The sequence below is a fragment of the Podarcis melisellensis genome, assembly GCF_964234715.1.
Source record: "Podarcis melisellensis genome assembly, chromosome: 3".
Taxonomy (NCBI): domain Eukaryota; kingdom Metazoa; phylum Chordata; class Lepidosauria; order Squamata; family Lacertidae; genus Podarcis; species Podarcis melisellensis.
Window position 1 is genome coordinate 102,768,803 of NC_138530.1, and position 23,218 is coordinate 102,792,020.

The 23,218-nt window shown below is 42.9% G+C and overlaps 1 protein-coding gene across 1 annotated transcript in view; it reads left to right on the top strand.

Annotated features, from left to right (window-relative positions):
- Window positions 1-23,218, top strand: part of SDC1 (syndecan 1) — a 34,883-nt gene that overhangs the window by 6,163 nt on the left and 5,502 nt on the right. The window contains exon 2 of the mRNA XM_081906505.1: window positions 22,622-22,703. Coding sequence (XP_081762631.1) covers window positions 22,622-22,703 — 82 coding nt within the window. The remainder of the gene's footprint in view (window positions 1-22,621; window positions 22,704-23,218) is intronic.

The following is a 23,218-nucleotide window of genomic DNA, read 5'->3' on the forward strand; positions in this document are numbered from 1 at the left end:
GATTGTAGAATGCACATCTGGAACAAGTTCATCTGTCGGAGCTCTGCTTACGTGTGCTGCACATGGCAAGTGAATAATTACTTAGCAACCTTTTAGCTAGACTTGACTCACTTACAAATCATCCCCACTGTAAGTTGTCTAGTTTCAATTCTGGTTAGGCTTTATACGTGCTTTATCAAAGAGCAGGGTATGATTTGCTGAAAACTTATGGAGGCTCCTTGAATCTGATCCTACTTCTCACAGGAAGAATAATAAGAAGAAGAGTTTGGATTTGATATCCTGCCTTTCACTCCCTTTAAGGAGTCTCAAAGCGGCTAACATTCTCCTTCCCTTCCTCCCCCACAACAAACACTCTGTGAGGTGAGTGAGACTGAGAGACTTCAGAGAAGTGTGACTAGCCCAAGGTCACCCAGCAGCTGCATGTGGAGGAGCGGAGACGTGAACCCAGTTCCCCAGATTACGAGACTACCGCTCTTAACCACTACACCACACTGGCTCTAAAGAGTCATGCCCACGGAAAGTTGACCTCCTCCTGCTTATACAAGTGGAGAGATACCTGGCAAAAGGTCTTGATAAAAGTACTGGAGGTTTAGTTGCTGCAAACCCTTCAAACTCACTCAGTGTTGGGCAACAAACTTACCTCATTTATTTACTGAGGGAGATAATCCACCAGTCTGTTCTTCCTTGTGTATTGTTTATATGTAAAATGGCATACTCGCAGTAAGTATGCCAGGATTTTGGGCTCTGAATGATCTTTCCTGGGATCAATCAATCTCTCTCTCTCTCTTTTATATTTGCATTTAAACATTCCCACACTAAAATCCTTACTTGCTGCCAAGCAAGTCTATTGATTTCTCCAGTGAAGTTCCTTTCCTGTAGAGTGACCTTGTTAAGAGTTGGGTTGTTAAAAAAATTAAGTGGGAATTGGCTGTGATTCCTTCCCCCCATTTTTTGCCTGCATTCTGAGCTTTGTGGTGGTTTGAGTAAAGGTGAATTTAATCAGCAGAGGACCTTAGTAAGGAAAGGTGATATTTTTCTAGTGGCACCATTACCTGGGTATTGGGTATGGAGGAGGTTTGATCCATCTCTTCTACCCTTACGTAGGCCTATATAGCCTTTCCTCCTATTTCACTTTAAAACATAATTTCAACTGTAGTGGTGACTCAACATTTTATAGCTACCCAACTACAGTGGACGCTCAGGTTGCGAACGTGATACATGTGGGATGCACATTCGCAACCCGCAGCAGCGCGTCTTTGCACACGCAGGTTGTGATTCGGCGCTTATGCGCAAAGCACGATTTAGTGCTTCTGCGCATGCATGACCGTCGAAACCCGGAAGTAACCCGTTCTGGTACTTCCGGGTTTCGGCGGTCCATAACCCAAAAAAATGTAACCTGAAGCGTCTGTAACCCGAGGTATGACTGTATGTACAGACTGAGTAGTTTACTATTGTTTGAAACTGAAAGACTCCTTACTGCTGCAACCTTAATGATTCTTCTCATCTGAAATGGTTAGATCTGTTTTACCTGGAGGTCAACCAAGAAATCCAGTATAGTATTGCTTCCTTATGGACAGAAGAGACAAAGCAGTAAAGCTCTACCATTTTGGTAGAGAAGGGGAAAGTGTCCTAGTGCTCTCCAGATGCAGAACAACAGCTTCTACTATTCCTGACTAGGGTGGATTTGATTTAAATCAAATCAATTTAAATCACTAGTCAGAAAGACTTGATTTAATTTAATTTATTTTTTTACAGAAAGACAAAGTTTCATTTTTGGAATAATAAATTTTCAGAGTAGTTTTTACAGTTATATCAAAAAAATACTGATTTGGTTATACTATTAGAAATACATAGATAATTTTGAAATTATTGTGAGGTTCAATAAGTTAACTGTTTATATTTGGACAAACTTTTCTGCTGTACTTTATTGGAAGGAGGAAAATAATCATTTCCTTAACAATTTCAGCAGTTTAACTAAAACAATAACATTATAGCACATGTATCCATGTTTGTTAACTGATGTGGTTAAATGATTTTTAAAAAAACAAAACAAAACATTAGATTGAGTTTTAGCACACATGAAAAACTTAAATCAAATCCTTATTACTTTGGATTATAATGTAACTTAAATAGAAAATGATCTTTAGGAAGATTTTTCCTCCAGAAGCATTTTATTTTAAAAATCCGATTTAAACTAAAAAAACAACAACACTGATTTTTTAAAAAAAATTGTTTAAAAAAATCATTGATTTTAATCCACCCTGTTCCTGTCTGAGGCTGATGGCAATGGTAGCCCAAAGCTTATGGATCTTGCCACATTTCCGAAGGCTTGTCTAGAGGAACTGGATGAGCTCCTAACACTTCCATTGCTTTAAAATAATGGGGCTAGCTAGTCTCAAGCAGCAGCAGGTGAATTTCACTTGATTTTAGAAGTAGTTGTTGTGCTCTAAAATCCAACTAGAAAATTTCAGCAAGCAATCATAGCCAGAAATCTCAAGACTTTACCTTAGCCTCTTGAGATTTCAGGTGGTCGGCATTTTTCTGGGAAATGCTAGCTCTGAATGGGCAGAGCATTTATGGAGAGACATTCAGTCTCCCCTCCATCCACTCACTGAAATGGTTCAGTCCAGTGTCAGCTGCATCATGTACAGCTGCTGATTCTGAGTTGCATCTTATTTGGGAAGTTCTTAGGAGCTCTGAGAGTAGAGGGGGATCTCTGACATCCAAACACTCAGTAATGACTCCTGTCTGAATAGCTTTCATCCAACATGAAACTCTTTGTCCACTTATAATTGTTGCCAGTAACATTTGCACCCGGAGGACAAATGTTGCATCTAGAGGACAAAGCTGTGGTTGCTCAGTTTGCTGCTTCGTTTGGAAGATGGATACAAATGAACAGAAAGGCAACTGAGAAGAGTTTGCATAGCATTGCTCTGCTGCCACCTCTCCAGTCTGAGGACTGGTGCTGAGAAATGACTGTGGGTGAATATTTTATAGGCACCTTTTCATTTCTGAGACTTTTCATTCTGACATTTAACTCATTGTTTATGTTCAGAGGTTGCCTCTTGTCACCATTGGCCACCACAACTCTGATTGCAGTGCGTATAAATTATGAATCAACGGCCTCTCCTTGGAAGGATGTGTCAAATCCATATGGGGGGGGGAGAAAACTGAACGCTTGAACCCTTGACCCTGGCTGCACAGTTCTGTATCTGTAACTGATAACTTGCTTGCTGGCCTTACTCAACTTTAGTTTCTTTTAAATATTGCATCAAAGTACGCATAATCTGTGGGTGCACATGTGAAATTGAGTTGAATAGTAATAATGTTATAATGATTTATTCTTTATATCCCACCCCTCTGGCTGAGTTTCCCCAGCCACTCTGGGCAGCTCCCAATTGAGTGTTAAAAACAATACAGCATTAAATATTTAAAACTTCCCTAAATAGGGCTGCCTTCAGATGTCTTTTAAAAATAGGATAGCTGCTTATTTCCATGACATCTGATGGGAGGGCGTTCCACAGGGCAGGTGCCACTACCAACAAGGCCCTCTGTCTGGTTCCCTGTAACCTCACTTGGGAACCGCCAGAAGGCCCTCAGCGCTGGATCTCAGTGTCCGGGCTGAACGATGGGGGTGGAGACGCTCCTTCATGTATACAGGACTGAGGCCGTTTGATTGAAGCCAGTATGAGTTACCTTTGATTTAAGGGAGATCACTGCATAATAAACAGGACTTCTGAAAATCTGCATGAATGTAATAGTGCATTGGAGAACATACTGCAAGGCTTGTCCACCAGCTTCAGTAGGATATTAAAGGTATCTCTGCTAAACAGTACTCCAGTCCACAGTATTTCAGAAGCAGCAGGGGGAGAACTTAAAACACCCCAGCAACTTCTGTTTTTTTCTTTTTTCTTTTTAAAGGTTCCTGTGTGGAATGTGGGTTCGATAAATGACCAGGTTAGCTATTCCCCTGTCTTCATGCCCCCTCAAAATTACCCCAGTTCTCTACACTCTCAAGAAATGAGCTCTTCCTTAATTCTTCCAACCTTACAACTCCAAATTCTTCCAACCTTCCTCCTCATTTTGCCACAGTGCAATTGTAAACGTATAACAGCATAAAACCTTTTTAGCGGTTGTAGAAATGGCAGTGGGTTTGCACTTCTGCAACTTTCATGCTCGTTTAAAGGTTAATTTCCCAAGGGTTACAGACGGAGCCTAACTCGGTCAACAGTTAATTAGAGAAGAGATCGAAGCTGCTTAACTTAATTGGGAAAATAGTAGTTTAGGGAGTTCTGCACACTTGACATAATTCTGAGCCTTCATATTTGCACCTGTCAGTGTATTATATTGAATTTGTGTGGTTAGCAGCATGCCTGGCTGATTAAATGGTAGCATACTCATGCTGTTGTGTAGCCCAGGGTTTCTCAAACTTGCATCTCTAGCTATTTTTGGACTACAACTCCTCCCATCCTGAGCTAGCAGGACCAGTAGTCAGGGATGATGGGAACTGTAGTCCAAAAACAGCTGGAGACCCCAGTTTGGGAAACCCTGGCATCTTAAAGACTAGCTGATTGTATTACGGCATAAAAGCTTTGTGAACTAGAGTCTGCTTCATCAGATGTGATTGTGTGAAGTGTCGTCTTCAGTTGCAGGCATACAACTGTAAGGGATGAGGGGAGATTTAAGTTGCAAGCAGTAGGACCAGAGGGAGCTGGAAGGCATGAAGTACAGATAATGATAATTCAATCAGAACTAGAATGTGTTCCTGGAAAATAAGGTCAGTGTCCTTTTGCGACAGCAGTGGCTAACTAGCAAATCAGTCATCTTGGGATTGTCTGTGGTGGGAGGTGAAACAGTTGCCTTTATACAGACTCAAATAAATACAATTCAACTTTGCAATTTTGTGCTGGTATCTCCCTTTGAAATAAGTTGCTTTGTTCAGTTACGGTCCCCCTTAAGATCAGTAGCAGAAATTCTTTCCTAGTCTATGATACATTATTTCTGATGTCAGATTTGTGTTCATGGATTCTTTTGTATAGAGACTATCCTGTTGTCCTGTGTAGAACACACAAGGACACTATAACCTAAACAGAAGCTGTCAAGAGTTGGCGAAAGGAACAGTTCAATTGATGAATGCACACTTTTAATTTAATGATTCTCTTAATAATCTCACAGTCTGCCTGGCAAGCAGGCCCAAATTTTCTGAAGCGTGTGTGGTCTTGCATAGCGTAACCCAAGTGCCTCAGAACGATAGGTAAAGGGTTACTTGGAGCTTGAAACACAAACACCAGCATGTACTTGGTGTCTTCCAGCCAACAAAATGGCATCCTAAAATAATTACATCTCTTCATATGACAGTGTGGTAAAAACGTACCAATCTAACAAGGGAAGAGGCGGTGCTAGCTTTTGTGTTCCCCTGTAAAGTTGTGTAATTTGTGGATTGGATTAGCCTTTCTGTTACCTTGAGACTGTGCAGGACTAAAACTCTTGAGAAATCTCGGTATGGTAAGCAGAATTGCCACAGGTTCTTGAGCTCCAGGAATGGGAGTTTCCTGTCCTGTGTAGATGACCTTCATGCAGGCCTGTCTTAAGGTACAAAATGTTTTTAGTAGTATCACAAGGAGCCTGATTTACGTAGTTGGAGTCCCTGTGCTCCATGTTCTCCAAACATACCTCATAGTTAAACGCAAATGTTGTAGGCTGTTGGCTAGGAATGAAGTTTAGCTCAGATTTGCACCTAGGGTAAACTGGTTGCAAGACTTCGATCGCCCAAACTTTATTTTCTCAAATGCTCAGAATTTGAGCTTTCGGGAAAGGAAATCCAGCAGTTCATCTAAACTTCTTATCTCCTGGGATTTATTTCAGCCTGGATGTTGTACCATGTTTATGCATTTGTTTGCATTCTGTTTTTCCATCTTACAAGCCACCCTGGGGATGCTGACTTGCACCGAAGGCTTTTATTAAAACAGTTTGATGGTTTGGTAACATGGGAAGAGAAAGGCCGCTGTCAATTGCAGTCGAAGCTAACTAACTTCCTGGTTCAAACGTGGTGGCTATATGAATCATGGCTTAGCTAATCCTGCTCCCTGTCCATTTTTAATACGTAGGGAGGAGAAGAAAGCAACTCTGCCTGAATGCTTATGAATCTTCTAACTGCCTTTATAGTCCCATATAGATGAAGAGTCTGTCCAAAATACTGTGTGCCGCTAAAACCAATGCATTCTGCTTAGAAGAAGAAGAGGAGGAGTTTGGATTTGATATCCCACTTTATCACTACCCTAAGGAGTCTCAAAGCGGCTAACATTCTCCTTTCCCTTCCTCCCCCACAACAAACACTCTGTGGGGGGAGTGGGGCTGAGAGACTTCAGAGAAGTGTGACTAGCCCAAGGTCACCCAGCAGCTGCATGTGGAGGAGCGGAGACGCGAACCCGGTTCCTCAGATTACGAGTCTACCCCTCTTAACCACTACACCACACTGGCTCTCATTATAAGGGTTTGCCCCATCCTGTTTTGATGGAGTGAACTCCTACGTGGACTTGCACCTACATAGACTCCCATTAAAAAGTGTGATCTCCATCTGTTCTTCGTCAAAACAGGAAAGCAAAAAGGAAAAGGATTAGGGGTACGGTTTCTCTCCCCCCCCACCCTTTTTCAGGAAACAATGTTTGATAGCTTCTAATGGATGGAGTCTGATTAGTGAAAACTATAGAAAGCACAAGAGCGGCGACTTCTGAAACCACCTCTTTTTTGCTTGTTGTGACTGAGCACAATGCCAATGCAGTTCTTATTTTCTTATAAGGAGGGAAAATACTTGGGAATATTGTGTGAACAGTCGAGAAGTAAAGCATATACTTCTGACTACCCTAGTCTAGACACTTCCATTGGTATTTGCCTTTGTGTGATGAGGTAGTGTGACTCTTTAGAATATTGCACAACATATATTACAATCAATAAAGCTTCACGGAGCATCCTTTATCATTCTTCCTTAGTAATATGAAGTGCTTACAGGAGCAAAAAATAAATTAGTAGTTGTCTTTAAAATTTGATATGGGGTATCTTGAGAATTTGTCAGGATTAAAGTCATGCAAACGAAACGTTGGTCATGAAAGCACCATTTTAGTCCAAAGTTTAGGCTATTGTACTGAGCAAACTGATAATACCAGTTTCTACCAATAACCGAAAATCAGCTCTAGGCTGCAACACTCCCACAGTTGGAACTGCCAGGCATTGTGGGAGTTCAGCTGATCTAGTTTGGCATGAGATAACGCCTAAGGTGCTATTGGATGATCTAAACATTGTCTAGCAGGCAGTGCTTGTTCCTTTCTGATCTAAGGCCTGTTTAGACTCGATGGTGAAGCACCTTCTGGCTTCTAGGAACCTTTTGGCTAACTTGGCGTAGAGGCTTTCAACACATTTGATTGAAAATGATTGATAAGAGGCCCTGCACTCTACAAATTCATCTGACAAAGCAGGCTAATCTATGAGCGTTCTAGCTGCAAGAGAGAAGGTGACACACAACTCCTTGTTATTGGGAAGTTCTCCAGCACAGTATAAAACTATTGATGCCATTACAAGTTCTGGACATGGGGAAGCTACTTGATTAGATATCAAAAAGTGCAGCTATCCCATGCCATCTTAACTGTTAGTAAATGATAAGGGAGCTCTCAAGAGGACCTTGCACATTTACCAAGTTGTACTTGAAGGGTCATTATAGTTTTTCTCTGAAGAGCCTCGCAGCCAGCTTTTTTCATTGGTTTTCTTCCCTGGAGAAAACACTTTTGTACGAAGGTGGGTGGGATTTCCAGCAAAGCGGGGAGGATTCATTGCTCAAAGCTGGATGACGGTGCAATCCTGTACATGTCCTCTTGGAAGTAAGTGTCCCTGAATTCCATGGAACTTGCTCCCAGGTAAGCTATGCAACAGATTTGGAGACCAATCCCCCCCCAATCCTTTCTTACCCTACAGCTCTTGCCATCTCAAGCTTTACATGGTTTTTATTATTATTTAATGTCTGGGTATTCTGCTAATATTGCACCTTGTGAAATGTGAATGCAAGAATATATAGTGTTGAAAGGCAGGAGTAAGCTTTGCTGAAAAGGGCAGCATAGTGTTCTAGTGGTGAGCTATTCAGTTTTGCAACACAGCTTCAAAGACTGTTGGCTCCATAAGGGTAATAGGATATATGGTGGCTAACAGGATAGAAGAGTCTCCTAACTGGTTTCCACAGGTGAGAGTGCATGGCCTCTTGTTTGCCTGAAAATGCAGATATTGACCATAGATATCTGTAATACATGGAGGTTGCATGATAACAAAAGTGTGTGGGGGGGAATAGCACTGAAAACTTGCCTTTTGTAGATTGCCTCAAGTGATTTGTAGGCTGAGACATATTCCTGCTCAAAACGCCATGCATGCTCCAGAAGTAAATTCCATTGAACTCCATGGTATTTTCTTACGAATAAACAAGCATGCATAGGGTTGTCCTGTTGAGGGAATGGAAATGATGGGGAGTGAAACATCACATGCACATTCATTCCTGACTTTTGTAGTATTTTAGATTTACTTGGTCTGTGGTTATTCCTCCCCCCCTTTTAAAAAACCACTATCTGAATAGATTCCCCATGTGATAGCAGAAATTTCAGTAATATCACAGAGAAAAGAACCTAGTTTGCAATTTCATACCAAACTAGCGATGATATAAGAGTTCTTATCATCTGTCATGATTTTTTAACAGCTGCCGATTCCCTCCCCCCAAATTGGAACTGTGAGGAGAGTTTCAACCTTCCACATCTGTTTTCCAATGGGGACAATTTTAAGCCAGGAAAACACGAGGGGTGAATTATTAACACTCAACACACACAGCCCCATCCTTACATGTTAATTTAATGATATACAGTGCTAACTGCAGGTACTGCATATCACAGGTATTTATATTTGGAAAAACCCATCATCAATTTAGACAACAGAAACAAGTATATTTACCAATGTGGTGCTTGGGTATAATGGATGTCTTTTTAAAATAAAATAAATCATGCTCCATAGTTGCATGAAGGCTGCATTTTATGGGTAACCTAGAAGAGGATGAGGGATTATAGTTAAGGATATTTGAGATTTAGATTCACATCCCTAATCACCAATAGCAGAGAGTATTGAATGTTATTTCAAGTTTGTCTCCTTTAGTATTTTGTCAGTTCCTGCAATTGTAGCTGCCTCAATGCCAAGTTTGGCCTCTTATGTTTTGGTTGCATCTGAAATTCCCAATTCTCAACCCCACCCTTCAATTGAGAAGCTTAGAGGCACAATGAATGTTGTACTCTTCTCTGCACTAAATTGAGGGCTTTACTCAATGAACTGTGGCTTAAAATGGCATGCTGAGGCATGACTAAATACACAATAGTCCTTCACAATGGAACTCATTTTTTATATACCTTAAGTCTATCAAAATGTCTTTTGACTCAAGGTTAAAACTAATTCGAGAGAAAATTGGCCTACATACTCAATCAGCACCATGTTTAATTAAATTCAGGAGGGGCGTGTGAGTGAGTAGATGAGAATCTGTTTCAGACAGCCAGTCTGCAAGTGTCCAAAAAATATTAAAAGTTTACATTGGCAACACTTTGTATACTACCTGCTTTTTGCTGGGACTAACTGATTAGAATATCACAAGGGGGGGGAAATTATGCGAGCTCTCAGAACAAGCATTGATGCCAAGCATGAAACCTATGCATGCAGCATCCTGAAGGTACTATCAGTGATACAAGGCAATGTCTTGTATATCATCTGAATCACTCCTCTAGCATTTGAGTAACATTGCAGTTTGAAAGCTAAGCTGCATGCTAGACACTGAAATCTAAACCAGCCAGAAGCTCCAGACAAGTTTGTAGACTGAATAAAAGCAAGATGGTATCTTATTGAGGGTGGGGCTAAGGAGTAGCTTCTTATTTTGATGAGCTTCCCTAGGACCCTTGTATTGCAAGGCTTTGTACCCCAGTCCTATGCACTGTGCATGGTTAAAACTGGAATTTGCTGCTACAATTGTATGACTGTAAGGTAAAGGTAAAGGGATGATTAGGTGCAGTCGTGACCGAATCTGGGGTTGCGGCACTCATCTCACTTTATTGGCCGAGGGAGTACAGCTTCCGGGTCATGTGGCCAGCATGACTAAGCTGCTTCTGGCGAACCAGAGCAGCACACAGAAATGCCATTTACCTTACCTATTTATCTACTTGCACTTTGACGTGCTTTTGAACTGCTAGGTTGACAGGAGCAGGGAGCGAGCAACGGGAGCTCACCCGTCACGGGGATTTGAACCGCCCGCCTTCTGATCGGCAAGTCGTAGGCTTAGTGATTTAACCCACAGCGCCACCCGCGTCCCTTTGACTGTAAAAGGGGGTTAAGCATGTTCATGGAGGATGAGGTTATGTTCTTTCTGTCTCCAGTGTCAGAGGCAGCATGCCTCTGAATACCAGTTCCTGGGAATACCAAGTGAGGAAAAATGGTGCTGCGTATAGACATAGGACCTAGGTTGGGGTCTTCCTATTCAGGTACCTGTTTGGCCACTGTGAGAATAGGATGCTGGGCTTGATGGGTCTTTGGCAAGACTCTTCTTATGTTCCTCACTGTGCTAGCAAATATGACCCAAACCTCTTCTCTCTTATAACCAGTTCAGATGCCATTAGCATATATGTGAAGTTAGGATTTTTATTTTTGCATCCCAATGTACATCGCTTCACACTTGCTTACACTGAACAGTGTTTGCTGTTGTTATTTCCCAATTCATCCAGTTTGGAGAGTTCCTTTTGCAACTGCTTTACTTCTGTGCAGTTGGCCAGATTCTACATAAACTCCCTTGCTAACCTCTATCTAGGCAATCGAAAATAATGTATAAGAGTTATGGACACATTCGAGCCAAAAAACCAAAGTGCTTAAGTGTGTGAAGCAAGGCAAGTGAGGAATCTGGCCTGGAGAGAGACTCAAGGGTCAGACAGATGCCCGGAGGGCTTAATTGAGCCCTGGGGGTAATTAAAAGGGATCCCAAATCCAGATCCTTGGGGGGCTCCAATTTCTCCATCCCTCCATTTTGAGAACTGTCAGCTTTTTCCTGTTTCTTAACCTGGTCCATAAGATCACCTGCCCTATCTTCCCATAACTGCTAAGCTCACTAAGGAGTCTCTGATGAAGACTGTGTCAGAAGCTTGTTGAAAATTCAAGTACACAAACGAAATAAAATCAGAAATCAAATTCAAGCAAAAAGGTAGCAGAAGAATTAGGAATTTCAGTGTGAGAGTTGTCTAATGCCTGGCCAAATGTTCTCTTCGTGCCCCAAAACCTGGAATGGTGCAGTAGAAAACTCCTAGTAAGGGAATTCCATAGACAAGGTGCCTCGACTGAAAAAGGTTGTTCTGGTTGCCACCCGCATTACTTCTGATGGCAGGGGACTTGGAGAGTCTCCAGAATATAATCTGAATGCACAGGTAGAATTGTGCAAGAGGAGGAGGGTTTCTAGTATCCAGGCCACATACAGATGCGCTCAGCTTATCCATTGTTTTGTAGGTCAGATCTGTTTCTACCATAAGCATGACGGTGCCACATCAAGCTTGCAGAAGGTGGCTCCTTGTGAAATTGTTAGTTCCGGAGCCTTAGTTGTAAGCCTTGGAGGTTGCTTGTGGAATACAGCAGCAGAAGGTCCTTTGCCTACGTAAACAGCTCCCTAGACTGCTCAGTGCCATGCAGCTGGCTCTGCTGTGCTCAGATCAGAGATAACCTTCACAGCTCAGCAGGCCTCACAGAGCTGAAAGATAAGAGCATGTGGGTGTGTTTGTGTCTTCCTCTGTGAGGTCTGATGGGAAAGACATCTGTATATGCTTTGTTAAGTAGAAAGGAATCAGCCGTCACCTCTGCTGGGAGGAGTCTTAAAGTAAAAAAAATAATAGGTTAGCTTGATGGGCTTAATGTGCTTTTCCAACCACGGGGGATAAGTGCAGCTTGCGATCACCCTTTCAGCTCTGTCATAAAATTTGCTGCAAACCCTTAGCCAGTTTCGGTGTCTTTCTGCTTCAGCCCTTGCTTTCTAAAAGTTGAATTAATGCTAGCCTAATCACCTCTGGGGTGGTGAAAGGGATTACTTATGTAATAAGTGGAGATGGCTGAGTGTTCACATACTACTTTTTGTAAGATTATGCCCCTAGTGATGTCTCTGTCATCCTTTTACTCTAATTGAGTTTGTGTTAACTATCGGCCTTGATCCTCAGGTCACTGAGGGGTAATTTTGTGGCGATTACTAATGCACTTCCTGTGAGCCAAAGAGTCTGTCTGGTCCTTGGCATAATGGGACTTGCGTGCCAAGCACAAAAAGGGGAGGGAGGTAGCAGAATTAAATATTTGGGCCTGACACGGCTCCAGGAGGCAAAAGCATCTGGTTGGTTGAAGGAGTAGGGGGACAAGTCCCATATTTTTCGCTCTATAAGACGCACCAGACCACAAGACGCACCTAGTTTTTGGAGGAGGAAAACAAGAAAAAAAAGATTCTGAATCTCGGGAGCCAGAACAGCAAGAGGGATCGCTGCGCAGTGAAAGCAGCAATCCCTCTTGCTGTTCTGGCTTCTGGGATAGCTGTGCAGCCTGCATTCGCACACACATTTCCCCTTACTTTTTAGGAGGGAAAAAGTGAGTCTTATAGAGCAAAAAATACGGTAGGCTCAGTGTTTCTCAAAGCTGGGTCCCCAGCTGTTGTTGGACCACAACTCTCGTCACCCCTGACCACTGGTCCTGCTAGCTAGGGATGATGGGAATTGTGGTCCAACAATAGCTGGGGAAACGCTAGGCTAAATCGTGCATGGGCAGACCTCAGGCTTGTCAGATACACTTATAATAGAACCACGAGAGCCAAGAGCAAAGGAAATGCAGTTTAAAGATCACGGTGCCTCTGAACACATTCTTGAGTCTAGAGTTTTGCTTTCAGTACCAGAACTTAACTGAGGTCAGCGTCCACATCATGCATCTAAAACATTATTGTACCGCTTCAGCAGTCATTGAGAATCCAGGGGATTGTAGTTCAAGGATGCTGAATCACAGTGGTACCTCAGGTTAAGTACTTAATTCGTTTCAGTGGTCTGTTCTTAACCTGAAACTGTTCTTAACCTGAAGCACCACTTTAGCTAATGGGGCCTCCCGCTGCCACCACGCAGTCGGAGCACGATTTCTGTTCTCATCCTGAAGCAAAGTTCTTAACCCGAGGTAATATTTCTGGGATAGCGGAGTCTGTAACCTGAAGCGTATGTAACCTGAGGTACCACAGTATAGCTCTGTGAAGTCAACAGCCTCAACAAAGTCCAGTTCCCTGGATTCTTTGGGAAGAAGAGATGACTGTTAGGTCACACTCACAACATACATTTAAAGCACTAAGTTGAGCTCCCAGCTATTTCACATGTCCCCTCCTCCTTAGCTTCCTTCATATCGGAAGCCTACTTTAGGGAAAAGTACTTTTGTTGCTGCTGTTAAAACCCCTTGCTGACCTACTGGAAATCATGCAGAGATCCATCAGTAGATCTGCCCCTACCCCCTGGGTTGAATAGGCAATGATAAAGAGTAAATAAATGTCTCTGATTCAGGTGAAGGAAAAACTCCAAACAACTGCAAGACTTCATTTCTTGGTTGTGTAATACCCGTAAAGCCTGGCCTACACAAGAAGCAGGTGGTAGAAGACAAGAGCTTCAGATTGCAGGCAGGAATCCTGTGTGTATTATGGTACCCCATTATTATTCTAATATTACAATTATCACCCATCCTTCAGCCTGAGGTCCCGGAGTGGGTTGCAGCAATTAAAACATGGTTAAACACGGTAAACACAACCCTGCCCAAAACCAAGTATAGCAAGAAGAGGAGGACTATCCCAGCCCACTTCTTGCTGTGCCAGTTTTCTACTTGCATGGAATCTTTTATGCAAGGGAGCATTTGAAAACCACGACCGTCCCACCTGCAGTCTGAAGTGATATGCTACCTTCTCTTTTGCCATTTTGTAGCCTTTGTAAATCATGACTCAACTCTTGTTTGAAATGCTTAACTGCCTTTTCCCCTTCTGGTCATACAAGCTCAGCAGGAGAGAGCAGTACTTGCTGTGAAGTTACAAAAAAACCCTAATATATTTTATTGATGGCTATATTGGGTTAAATTCAGTTTCCTCCATCACTTTGCACATTATGTGGAATAGGCTATGCTACCTATTATTCCATTCATTCTTGGCTTGTGTTCAGGAGAAACTGGGAGGTCCGTCAATGTCTTGGTATATGTTTCTCAAAGAGCAGAACTTTTTAAACAGGCAAAACTATTAATGACTTTTGCTTCATTTTAGAAGATCATTTGCGAGGGTTGGGGGGGGCAGGGAGGTACTTAAATGCCACAGCTTTCAGAGGAACGAGTTATAATATGCCAAGTCCTTTCTTTGAGCTTTTTGAACACCCCAGATGGAGGTCTGCATAAGGAAATGGCACCTTTTAAAACTGTCTTTTTAAATGTACAGCTCCATCCTGCTGAAGCCAAGGACTAGTATATGGTGCTTCTTTAACTGTAAGTAGGAACAGATGTCTGTAAAAGGGGGAAATACTGTATGCCCACTGTAGAGCACTGGCAGTAGAGCACTGGCACTGTAGAGTTGGCTGGCGGACTTAGAACAGAGACGTGTAAAATAGTCACACTCCTGGTCACCTGTGGTGAGTAAGAATTGTGTCCAGGTGACCAGACAGGGAAGCTTTATGAGGAATGCATGTCTTCACCTCTCCCTAAGTCCTTGGAACCACATACAACTGAAGCTGGTATCTGTGGCCATGTGGGCTAGTTGAGATTCTTGGGAGCTAGTAACTTGAAACTTACCGTATTTTTCGCTCCATTGGACGCAGTTTTCCCCCTCCAAAAATTGAGGAGAAATGTGTATGCGTCCTATGGAGTGAATGCAGGCTTGTGCCATAGCCATGCACAACCCCTCTGGCATGGAGAGGCTGCACGGGGCTATGGCTTCTTTAGTCCTGCACAGCCTCTCCCAGCAGGGAGGGATTGCGCGGGGCTAAAGAGGAAGCCAAAGCAGCCAGCGGGATCCATCCCGCTCACTGCCTTGGCTTGTTCCATAGCTGCACACAACCCCTCCGGCAGGGAGAGGTTGTGCGCAGCCTGTATGCTGCTCTTTGGGGCTGGGGGGGGAAATATTTTTTTTTAATGATTTCCCCGTCTAAAAACTAGGTGCGCCCTATGGTCCGGTGCGCCCTATGGTGCGAAAAATACAGTATTAACAAAGCTGTCATAATGTGTCCACCATGACATCCATCTAAAAACCTGCTCTGAACTGTAACTATCAGTGTTGGAAACTTAAGATATATAAGCTAGGTGCCAAAATGGCTCCTTAAACCGAGGGTAGTCAGAATGTCTAGTTGCCATTTTGGGGCAAGGCAGCTCTAAAGTCTTATTTTTCAAATGATGGACTGACTGTGATTGATTCTCAATTAAACATTTGGCTAGTTCAGATAAAATATCACTGATAGAATTCTACAGAGTGGGGTATTAGTGTGTGAAAACAGTCCAGATCCAATGACCTGGTGCCTGGCTAATTTCAAACACTGGTAACTATTCTCAGGTTCCCAGGATAAAATATTGTTGACGTGCAACTAGCATAAGGATAGGTCCTGGTTGGACCAAACTGGGTACTCAAATTTTTCAAAGGGAAGAGTGCAGTGCCTGGGAAATGGTGAGCTTCCAAGTATTCGTTAGTGGTACAATGAACTACACCAGTGTCTTGGTGAACAACCCCATGTTTGCAAATAGTTGGAGTGCTCCTACTTGGCTTTTAACTTTGGATGACCTGGCACACTCTTGGCACTTGTGATCTCAACAGCCCATCTTGCCACCAGCCATGCGGACTGTGCAACCACCAGAATTATAGTATGTGGAAATGTCCCAAGGAAAAGGGTGGCTGCTCTCTTGTTTCTTGTGGACAAAGTGTGGGCTAACCTGCCTCTTCCGACATACTTTTTGTCATGCTATAATTGTGCTGTGACATCTTGACCTATATAGTATCTTAATGGTGTACATAAAAGCTACGGCTTTAATGTACTGTTGGGAGAAATGGTGAATTATCCCAGTAAATTGCTTTTAAAAGTCTTTCCCTCTCACCTTTGAATGAAAGGAATGGAGATAGCTCTGTCGGTAGAGAATGAGGCTCTTAATCTCAGGGCTGTGGGTTCAAACCCCATGTTCGGCAAAAGATTCTTGTGTTGTAAGACTTGATGAGGCTCATGGTCCCTTCCAGTGCTATAATTTTATGATTCCATGAATGGAAAACCTCATTGCATCCGCTTTGCTTACTCCTGGCTCATGCTTCCTGTTTTTTGCAGTAAGTGGTGAGGCAAATCCTTCAGGTGGGAAATAATCTAGATTTAAAGTCATGGCCAAAGCTTGACTAGGAGGATGTGGGTGTTGTCTGAACATCCTAATCTGTCACCTTGATGGGCTTTGCTCAAAAGATGCCGTATCTGCCAATAGATCTCCTGATATCAAGTGTCCAGGCTTACCTTGCTGTGTCTGAGAGAGATAGCAATGAGTCAGCATGGAAACTGCCTGGTGTCTCCCTCTCAAGGACAACCTACGGTCTGGATCAGACACCTGCTAAAATGTTATTCACGTGGGAGGCAAGTCTAGCAGCGTCACAGCAAAGCAAGCAAGGACAGCACAGTACAGTGGTACCTTGGTTCTCAAACTTAATCCGTACCAGAAGTCTGTTCCAAAACCAGGACGCGCGTTCCCATAGAAAGTAATGCAAAATGGATTAATCCGTTCCAGACTTTTAAAAACAACCCCTAAAACAGCAATTTAACATGGATTTTTTACTTTCTAATGAGACCATTGAGCAATAAAATGAAAGCAATAAACAATGTCAGACAATCAATCAGTAGCTGAACTGGGTTCCAAACAGTCACAAAAACAAAACAAAAAAGAGCTGCAAAAACAAAAATGCAAAATAAATAGCAAAAACAAGCAGAAGTGTGGCACTCAAAAAGGAAGTGTAACACTCAAAACAGAGCACGTTCGGCTTCCAAAAAGAGTTCGCAAACTGGAACACTTACTTCCAGGTTTGCAGTGTTTGGGTTGCAAGTTGTTTGAGTACCAAGGTGTTTGAGAACCAATGTACCACTGTAGCAATCTGAAACATTGGGTTGCAATAAAAAAGAAAAAAAGAAAGAAAAAAGACGTGGGTGGCGCTGTGGGTTAAAGCACAGAGCCTAGGGCTTGCCAATCAGGTGGTCAGTGGTTCGACTCCCTGTGACGGGGTGAGCTCCCGTTGTTCGGTCCCTGCTCCTGCCAACCTAGCAGTTTGAAAGCATGTCAAAGTGCAAGTAGATAAATAGGTACCACTCCGGCGGGAAGGTAAACGGTGTTTCCATGTGCTGCTCTGGTTCGCGAGAAGCGGCTTAGTCATGCTGGCCACATGACCCGGAAGCTGTATGCTGGCTCCCTTGGCCAGTAAAGCAAGATGAGCACCACAACCTCAGAGTCGTCCACAACTGGACCTAATGGTCAGGGGTCCCTTTACCTTTTTTTTTTTTTAAAAAAAAGTTCAAATTTAAACACTTTTAGATATAGTTAAATGAAAAAGGTGTGGTGCTCTCCACACTCTTCCAAGCCCAGCTAATGGGGTTTCTGGTATTCCTTCATCTACCAACTCAACCTTGAATTGACAGAAGCCACTCAAGCATGTTTAGTCTCCATACAAGATCTGAATGGTTTGTACACATCACAATATGTCTTTGGTCTAGCTTACAGTAATAGTTGATGGGATGATAAGATCGGTTTCTGGATAATGCCACATCAGACTACAGCTGCCAGATCTCATGGTTGAAGGCTCCTCCGTATTAAAGCAGCTGAGGCTAGAAAATTAGATACTGTGAAGAGTTTTCATCTAGCTTCTACCTCCTGATGTGCAAGTACAGAATTCCACCTACCCCATGGGATGGCTTCCAACTATGCAATCTTCCTCAGGCAGTTTGAAGTGGTACAGTCCAATCACCGCTGTGTCAGCTGCTTTCACCCAAAGGCAGCTGTTGCTTCAGTCAAATAACTTTCTAGAACTTGTTTTTTTTGCAGAGTGGAATTATCAGCGGGCAGCTAAGGGAGGGTTAGAATTTAGAGACAATCTTGTTAGAACCCCAAATGACAATAGAGCTTGTTGTTGTTTTCCCCCCTTGAAGGCCAGCTGCTGCTTAATAAGCAACCCACATTAAGAGCCATCGATTTGTCTAAGCAGTTGGACCTGCTCTGCTTGAAGCCCAACAGGCTGTAGCTGAGCAAAGTGCATGGCACTGTAGCTCATTAAGAACTTGCACACTGAGTAAAATGAGCAGCTGCACAGTTTGCAAAGTGGTGGGTTAAAGTGGTGAAGCTTACAAAGCTTTCTTATCGCCTTCCTTGTTCTTGAACTTCAGAATCTTTTGGAAACTTGGAGCAGCTAAAATTAGCAGATGGTGACCAACATCACCACACATACAGCTGTCCTTTATTGAAGCTCAGAGATAGCTGATCTCAACCTTAATTCCTACAAGATGATTTGCTGGGTTTTCTGTTTTTTAAAAAAAGACTAAATTGGGAAGATAATTTTGGTTGCATTGGTCTGAATGCCACAAGGGGTCTGGCTTGAACTCAACAGAATATATTCTTGGAACTACGGTGATGGAGTTGGCACCAATCCAATATATTTTGGTGCCTGAAGCAGAGCCTTAGTGACACACACCTTCCTAGGGCCAGCACTGATCTTGCTGTACCTTTTCGGACACAAGTTCTTTCCTTCAGTCAGCTCTGAAATAGGTTCCTTGTGGTCTACCTCAAGGCATAATCCCTGCCATAATGACCATAGTCCATGGCATAATGACCTACCCAAGATATTGAGTATGTAGCCTGTAAAATATTGGAGTCCCCCCCCCCGTTTTGATGTAACTACTATGGCCATAACTCAAGCTGATAATCCAGCTGTTTTAGGAAAGCATTAAGAAAAAGCATATGTATCTTAAAATCCTTCCCACACATGTCTCATTTGAAATGGGGTGGGAAAGAAGAGACTATTACTTTGTCTCCACCTGGAGAATATACATCTTTCCCATCCACAGCCCTCCAGTTGAGACACCCTTGAAACACATGTATTCAGAGTGTCTTCATATGCTGGAAGTATAAGGAAAACCCAACAAAAACATTTGCTATACCAAGGACAGCATTCGGAGACTCTTAATAGGAAATAGTTGTGTCAATCTCTTGTTATCAAAGAAACCCAACCAGAGAGTAAAGGTAAAGGGACCCCTGACCGTTAAGTCCAGTCGCGGACGACTCTGGGGTTGCGGCGCAAATCTCGCTCTATAGGTCGAGGGAGCTGGCGTTTGTCAGCAGACAGCTTCCAGGTCATGTGGCCAGCATGACTAAGCCGCTTCTCGCGAACCAGAGCAGTGCACAGAAACGCCGTTTACCTTACCACCGGAGTGGTACCTATTTATCTACTTGCACTTTGACATGCTTTCAAACTGCTAGGTTGGCAGGAGCAGGGACTGAGCAACGGGAGCTCACCCCGTCATGGGGATTTGAACCGCCGATCTTCCAATCGGCAAGCCCTAGGCTCTGTGGTTTAACCCACAGCGTTCAAAGAACTTTCTGGAGGTTTCAATTCAAAGAGGCTGGATCCGCAACTCCTACAATAATGCGTGGGTTGGGGTGTGCTGATCCTTTGGAATTCGCACTTGGGAATTAAAATGTATTAACAGTTTCTGGAAAAAAAAGTGATATTAACAATGTGTCTTTTATGTGAATTGCATATTAGTTCATGCTTATCAAAATAATAAAAAGCCAAAAAAATAGGTGATTAGATATTCTGTTTTAGTGCCCACAACCTAGCCATTGGACTCCTAGTTTTCTATACCAGTTTCTAACACTGTTCAATATCTTGAGAGCCAAAATCGTAGAACCTGTAACACTATATATTTTTTACTTTTAAAGGTATGCATGTGCAGTCAAATTGCCTGGAGGTGAAAAGTAACAAGCGCTTCTCACAAGTTCATGAGAAGAGTGTAGGGCTACCAGAAGCCTCCCCTGTAGCTCCAGTATAGAGATGCTTTTTTATTTTAACAAACTGAACACCTGCATAAAACAAGCTTCTACAAGAAAGTGTTCAGAACAGAATCCACATTGCATGCTTTAGTATCACTGAAAAGTGTCTGGTATTTGAAACCTTTCACTTGATATCTATGAGATGAGGGAACTTATCCATGAGATAAGTTCTAAGACAGCTTCCAATACCTTTCGTTGGGAATGAAAGCTGCCAAACATCCCAGGGCTGTGTTTGGTTTCTCATCCTTGGAGGAACTTTCTCTTGATCTTCTAGGCAGATTTAGACCTCCAAAGCAATGATCTGTAACTAGCTTTCTTCGATGCCAGCAGAATGGGTTGTGTATGCCTTAAGCATTTGGTGCTGCTAGCCCAAATGTGAAAGGTTGCCTTGTAAACCCTGTAGGGTTAAGGACATAAAAATGCACAAAATCGGTTGCCTCCTAATCCTTGCCTCAGATGTCAGCAATGTGATGCGGCTGTGGAGGTATGTGAAAGAGACAAAGTGCTATTTCAGAGGCTGTGCATTGACACACCAGAACCACCAAGGCTGTTAACTGTGTTTGTATGGAAGCAACTTCATGCAGATAGGATCATCTGTCTTGGTGCTGGTGACCATTTATCCCAACTGATCCTTCCCTCCAGTGGGCAACCTTTTCCCACTACCGCCACCCAGCTCAATTTCATGTGGCCCTCCAGATGCTGCAGGCCCACTTTGACTTCCCAGACCACCCCTCTGGGAAACCTCTTTCTCACTGTGCGCCGGAGGGAAGGAGGGATATGGCGATGGCACAGAGTAGCACAGGGCTGCAAATTCTGCCCACTTTTTGCTCCGGCAGCCCCTGGCAGGATAGACTGGAGGATATGCATCCCTCAAGAGTGAAAAGGTTCCCCAGCTCTGCTCTGTCTAGTTTGATATCCTCTTGAAGGCAGGAAAACTGCTGTTCTTTAGCAGTAGAACGGATGCTTAAGAGGCATGCTGACATAGCTGGAACACAATGGAGAAATGGAATCAAACCGTATAGATAAGATAGCGCTGCAGGGAAGGTCTCTCTCTCTGTGTGTGTTTATCTTGATGTAGCAAAGAGTGCAGATAGGCACACATACAAAGGGAAATATAACTTAAAGGTTTGCAGAAAACAGCCTTGCAGCACTCTAGATAGAGGATGAGCCCAAAATACATGTGAAAAGCTGTCATTACCTACTTTACCTGTCTGCCCAAACAAGGGCATGTTGTGTTTCTGTAGTGTCCAGTGTTTTGTGAAAAGGGACTTGGGGAAGGAGTTCAACGGATGCTCCCAAGTACAACCCTTGTTTGATCTCATCACCAATAAAAAGACCATCACTTAGCAAGGATTGTAGGCTTGTTTTTGGATAAGGAAGTTTGTGTTGAGGGCTCTCAGCTGGCCAAATGGCTTGAAAAGAATGTAGAATCAAATTTCTACATTTGATATAATGCAGCCAAAGAATTTAATGGCTTCAGGGGTATTCTGAACACGTTCACCACAAGCTCTAGTATCAGAGTAGAGTTTCTGTGTGCCTTTTTCATGGCCCACAGGCAGTGATGCGGAGCAGAAAAGTTTCCAGTTCTTTTATTTTTCCACATCTCCCCCCCACCCCCCGCATTTCATAAACATAAAAAGATGTCAGTTGCAAGTATGATATTGGCCAAGCTTCTCTGTTTCAAAGAAAGTAAACCTGCTAAATTAGATCACTCTCTAGGGCATCAGAACATTTTACATAGTAAACCATTTTTTTTTCCTAATGAAAGTTGCTCTAAAATTTTCCAATTCTTACTTTTCCCCTGCTCTTACTTACTTTCTTATTTGACCATGTGTATCTGTTTAATTATACTAATTGCATCTCTTCTCTCATGCCAATACTTTTCTAAACAAATAGTGGAGTGAAATGATTCCAGTATCGCTTGTGTAAGTGTCTAAAAGACACATTGCAGAAAAGAGTGTAAATTGGAACCCTTATACAAAACTTCCATGTGTGCCTTGCATAATTCTGAATCTTTGTGTCTTATTGCTATGCAAAAATGAATCATCATAATAATAAGTTCCTCTGTGGTTCTTCCAATCTTTGTTCTTCATGTAATTATTATTCACTATGGCTGTGCAGTAAGCTTCATTTTTGTAGCTTACAGTATGGGTATATTCAGAAAGGAGTAGGGAGGTGGAATAAAGCAGTGTTCTTTACAGTGCAACTAACTGCCCTTTGTTCTCAATGCTGAATGGTCCAGCTTTGCCAAGAAGGGTCTATCAGGGTTTATATGTGTAGAGTACGTGTTTGTCTTTGTTTGTAAGGGTATTGCGGACACATACTGTGTCCTCTTGCCCTACCTGTAGTCCTTGCAGAATAAAAAGTATTCCTCTATATGGCATCCCACCTAGCATAGCGATGGGCATTTTGCTAGGATTTGTAATGTGTGCTTCCATGTGTGCAGGAAACAATCAACGGAGAATATTCTAAATGTACTTTGTTTTCTGTTCTGTAGCAACCAGCAGACATCAGTTTCCCACCTGAAGACATGGACTCATCTGGTGATGATTACGACTCTTTTTCTGGTTCTGGAGCAGGTAAGCTTGTTTCAGTGTTTGCTTAGCTGTGAACAAAGCACTTCTTGAACTCTTGGGTTCTGAACAGCTCTAACTCCGTAAGCTTATAGTTAACTAAAGGCCTAGTGCCACATTGCTTAGTGTATATGGATCTGCACACACTTATTATTTTCACAACAACTCTGTGAGGTAGGTTAGGCTGAGAGAGAGAGAGAGAGAGAGAGAGAGAGAGAGAGAGAGAGAGAGAGAGAGACACTCTGGTGAGCTTCAGGCTGAGTGGAGATTTGAATCTGGGTCTTTCCTGCTTCACAATCCATCCTGCCTCTCAGTCCTCCTTAGAGTAACTCTGCTGTGCCTTTATTGCCTATCAAGTTAGGCTGGGAGTCAGGGCCGCCTAGTGAGTTTGACAGAGGCCATATGGCAGGTCTGGGGAACTTCTGGCCTTCCAAATGTTGCCGAACTACAGCAACCATCATCCCTGGCCCATTAGCCATGCTTGCTGAGGTTGATGGGAGCTGTAGTTCAGCAACATTGGG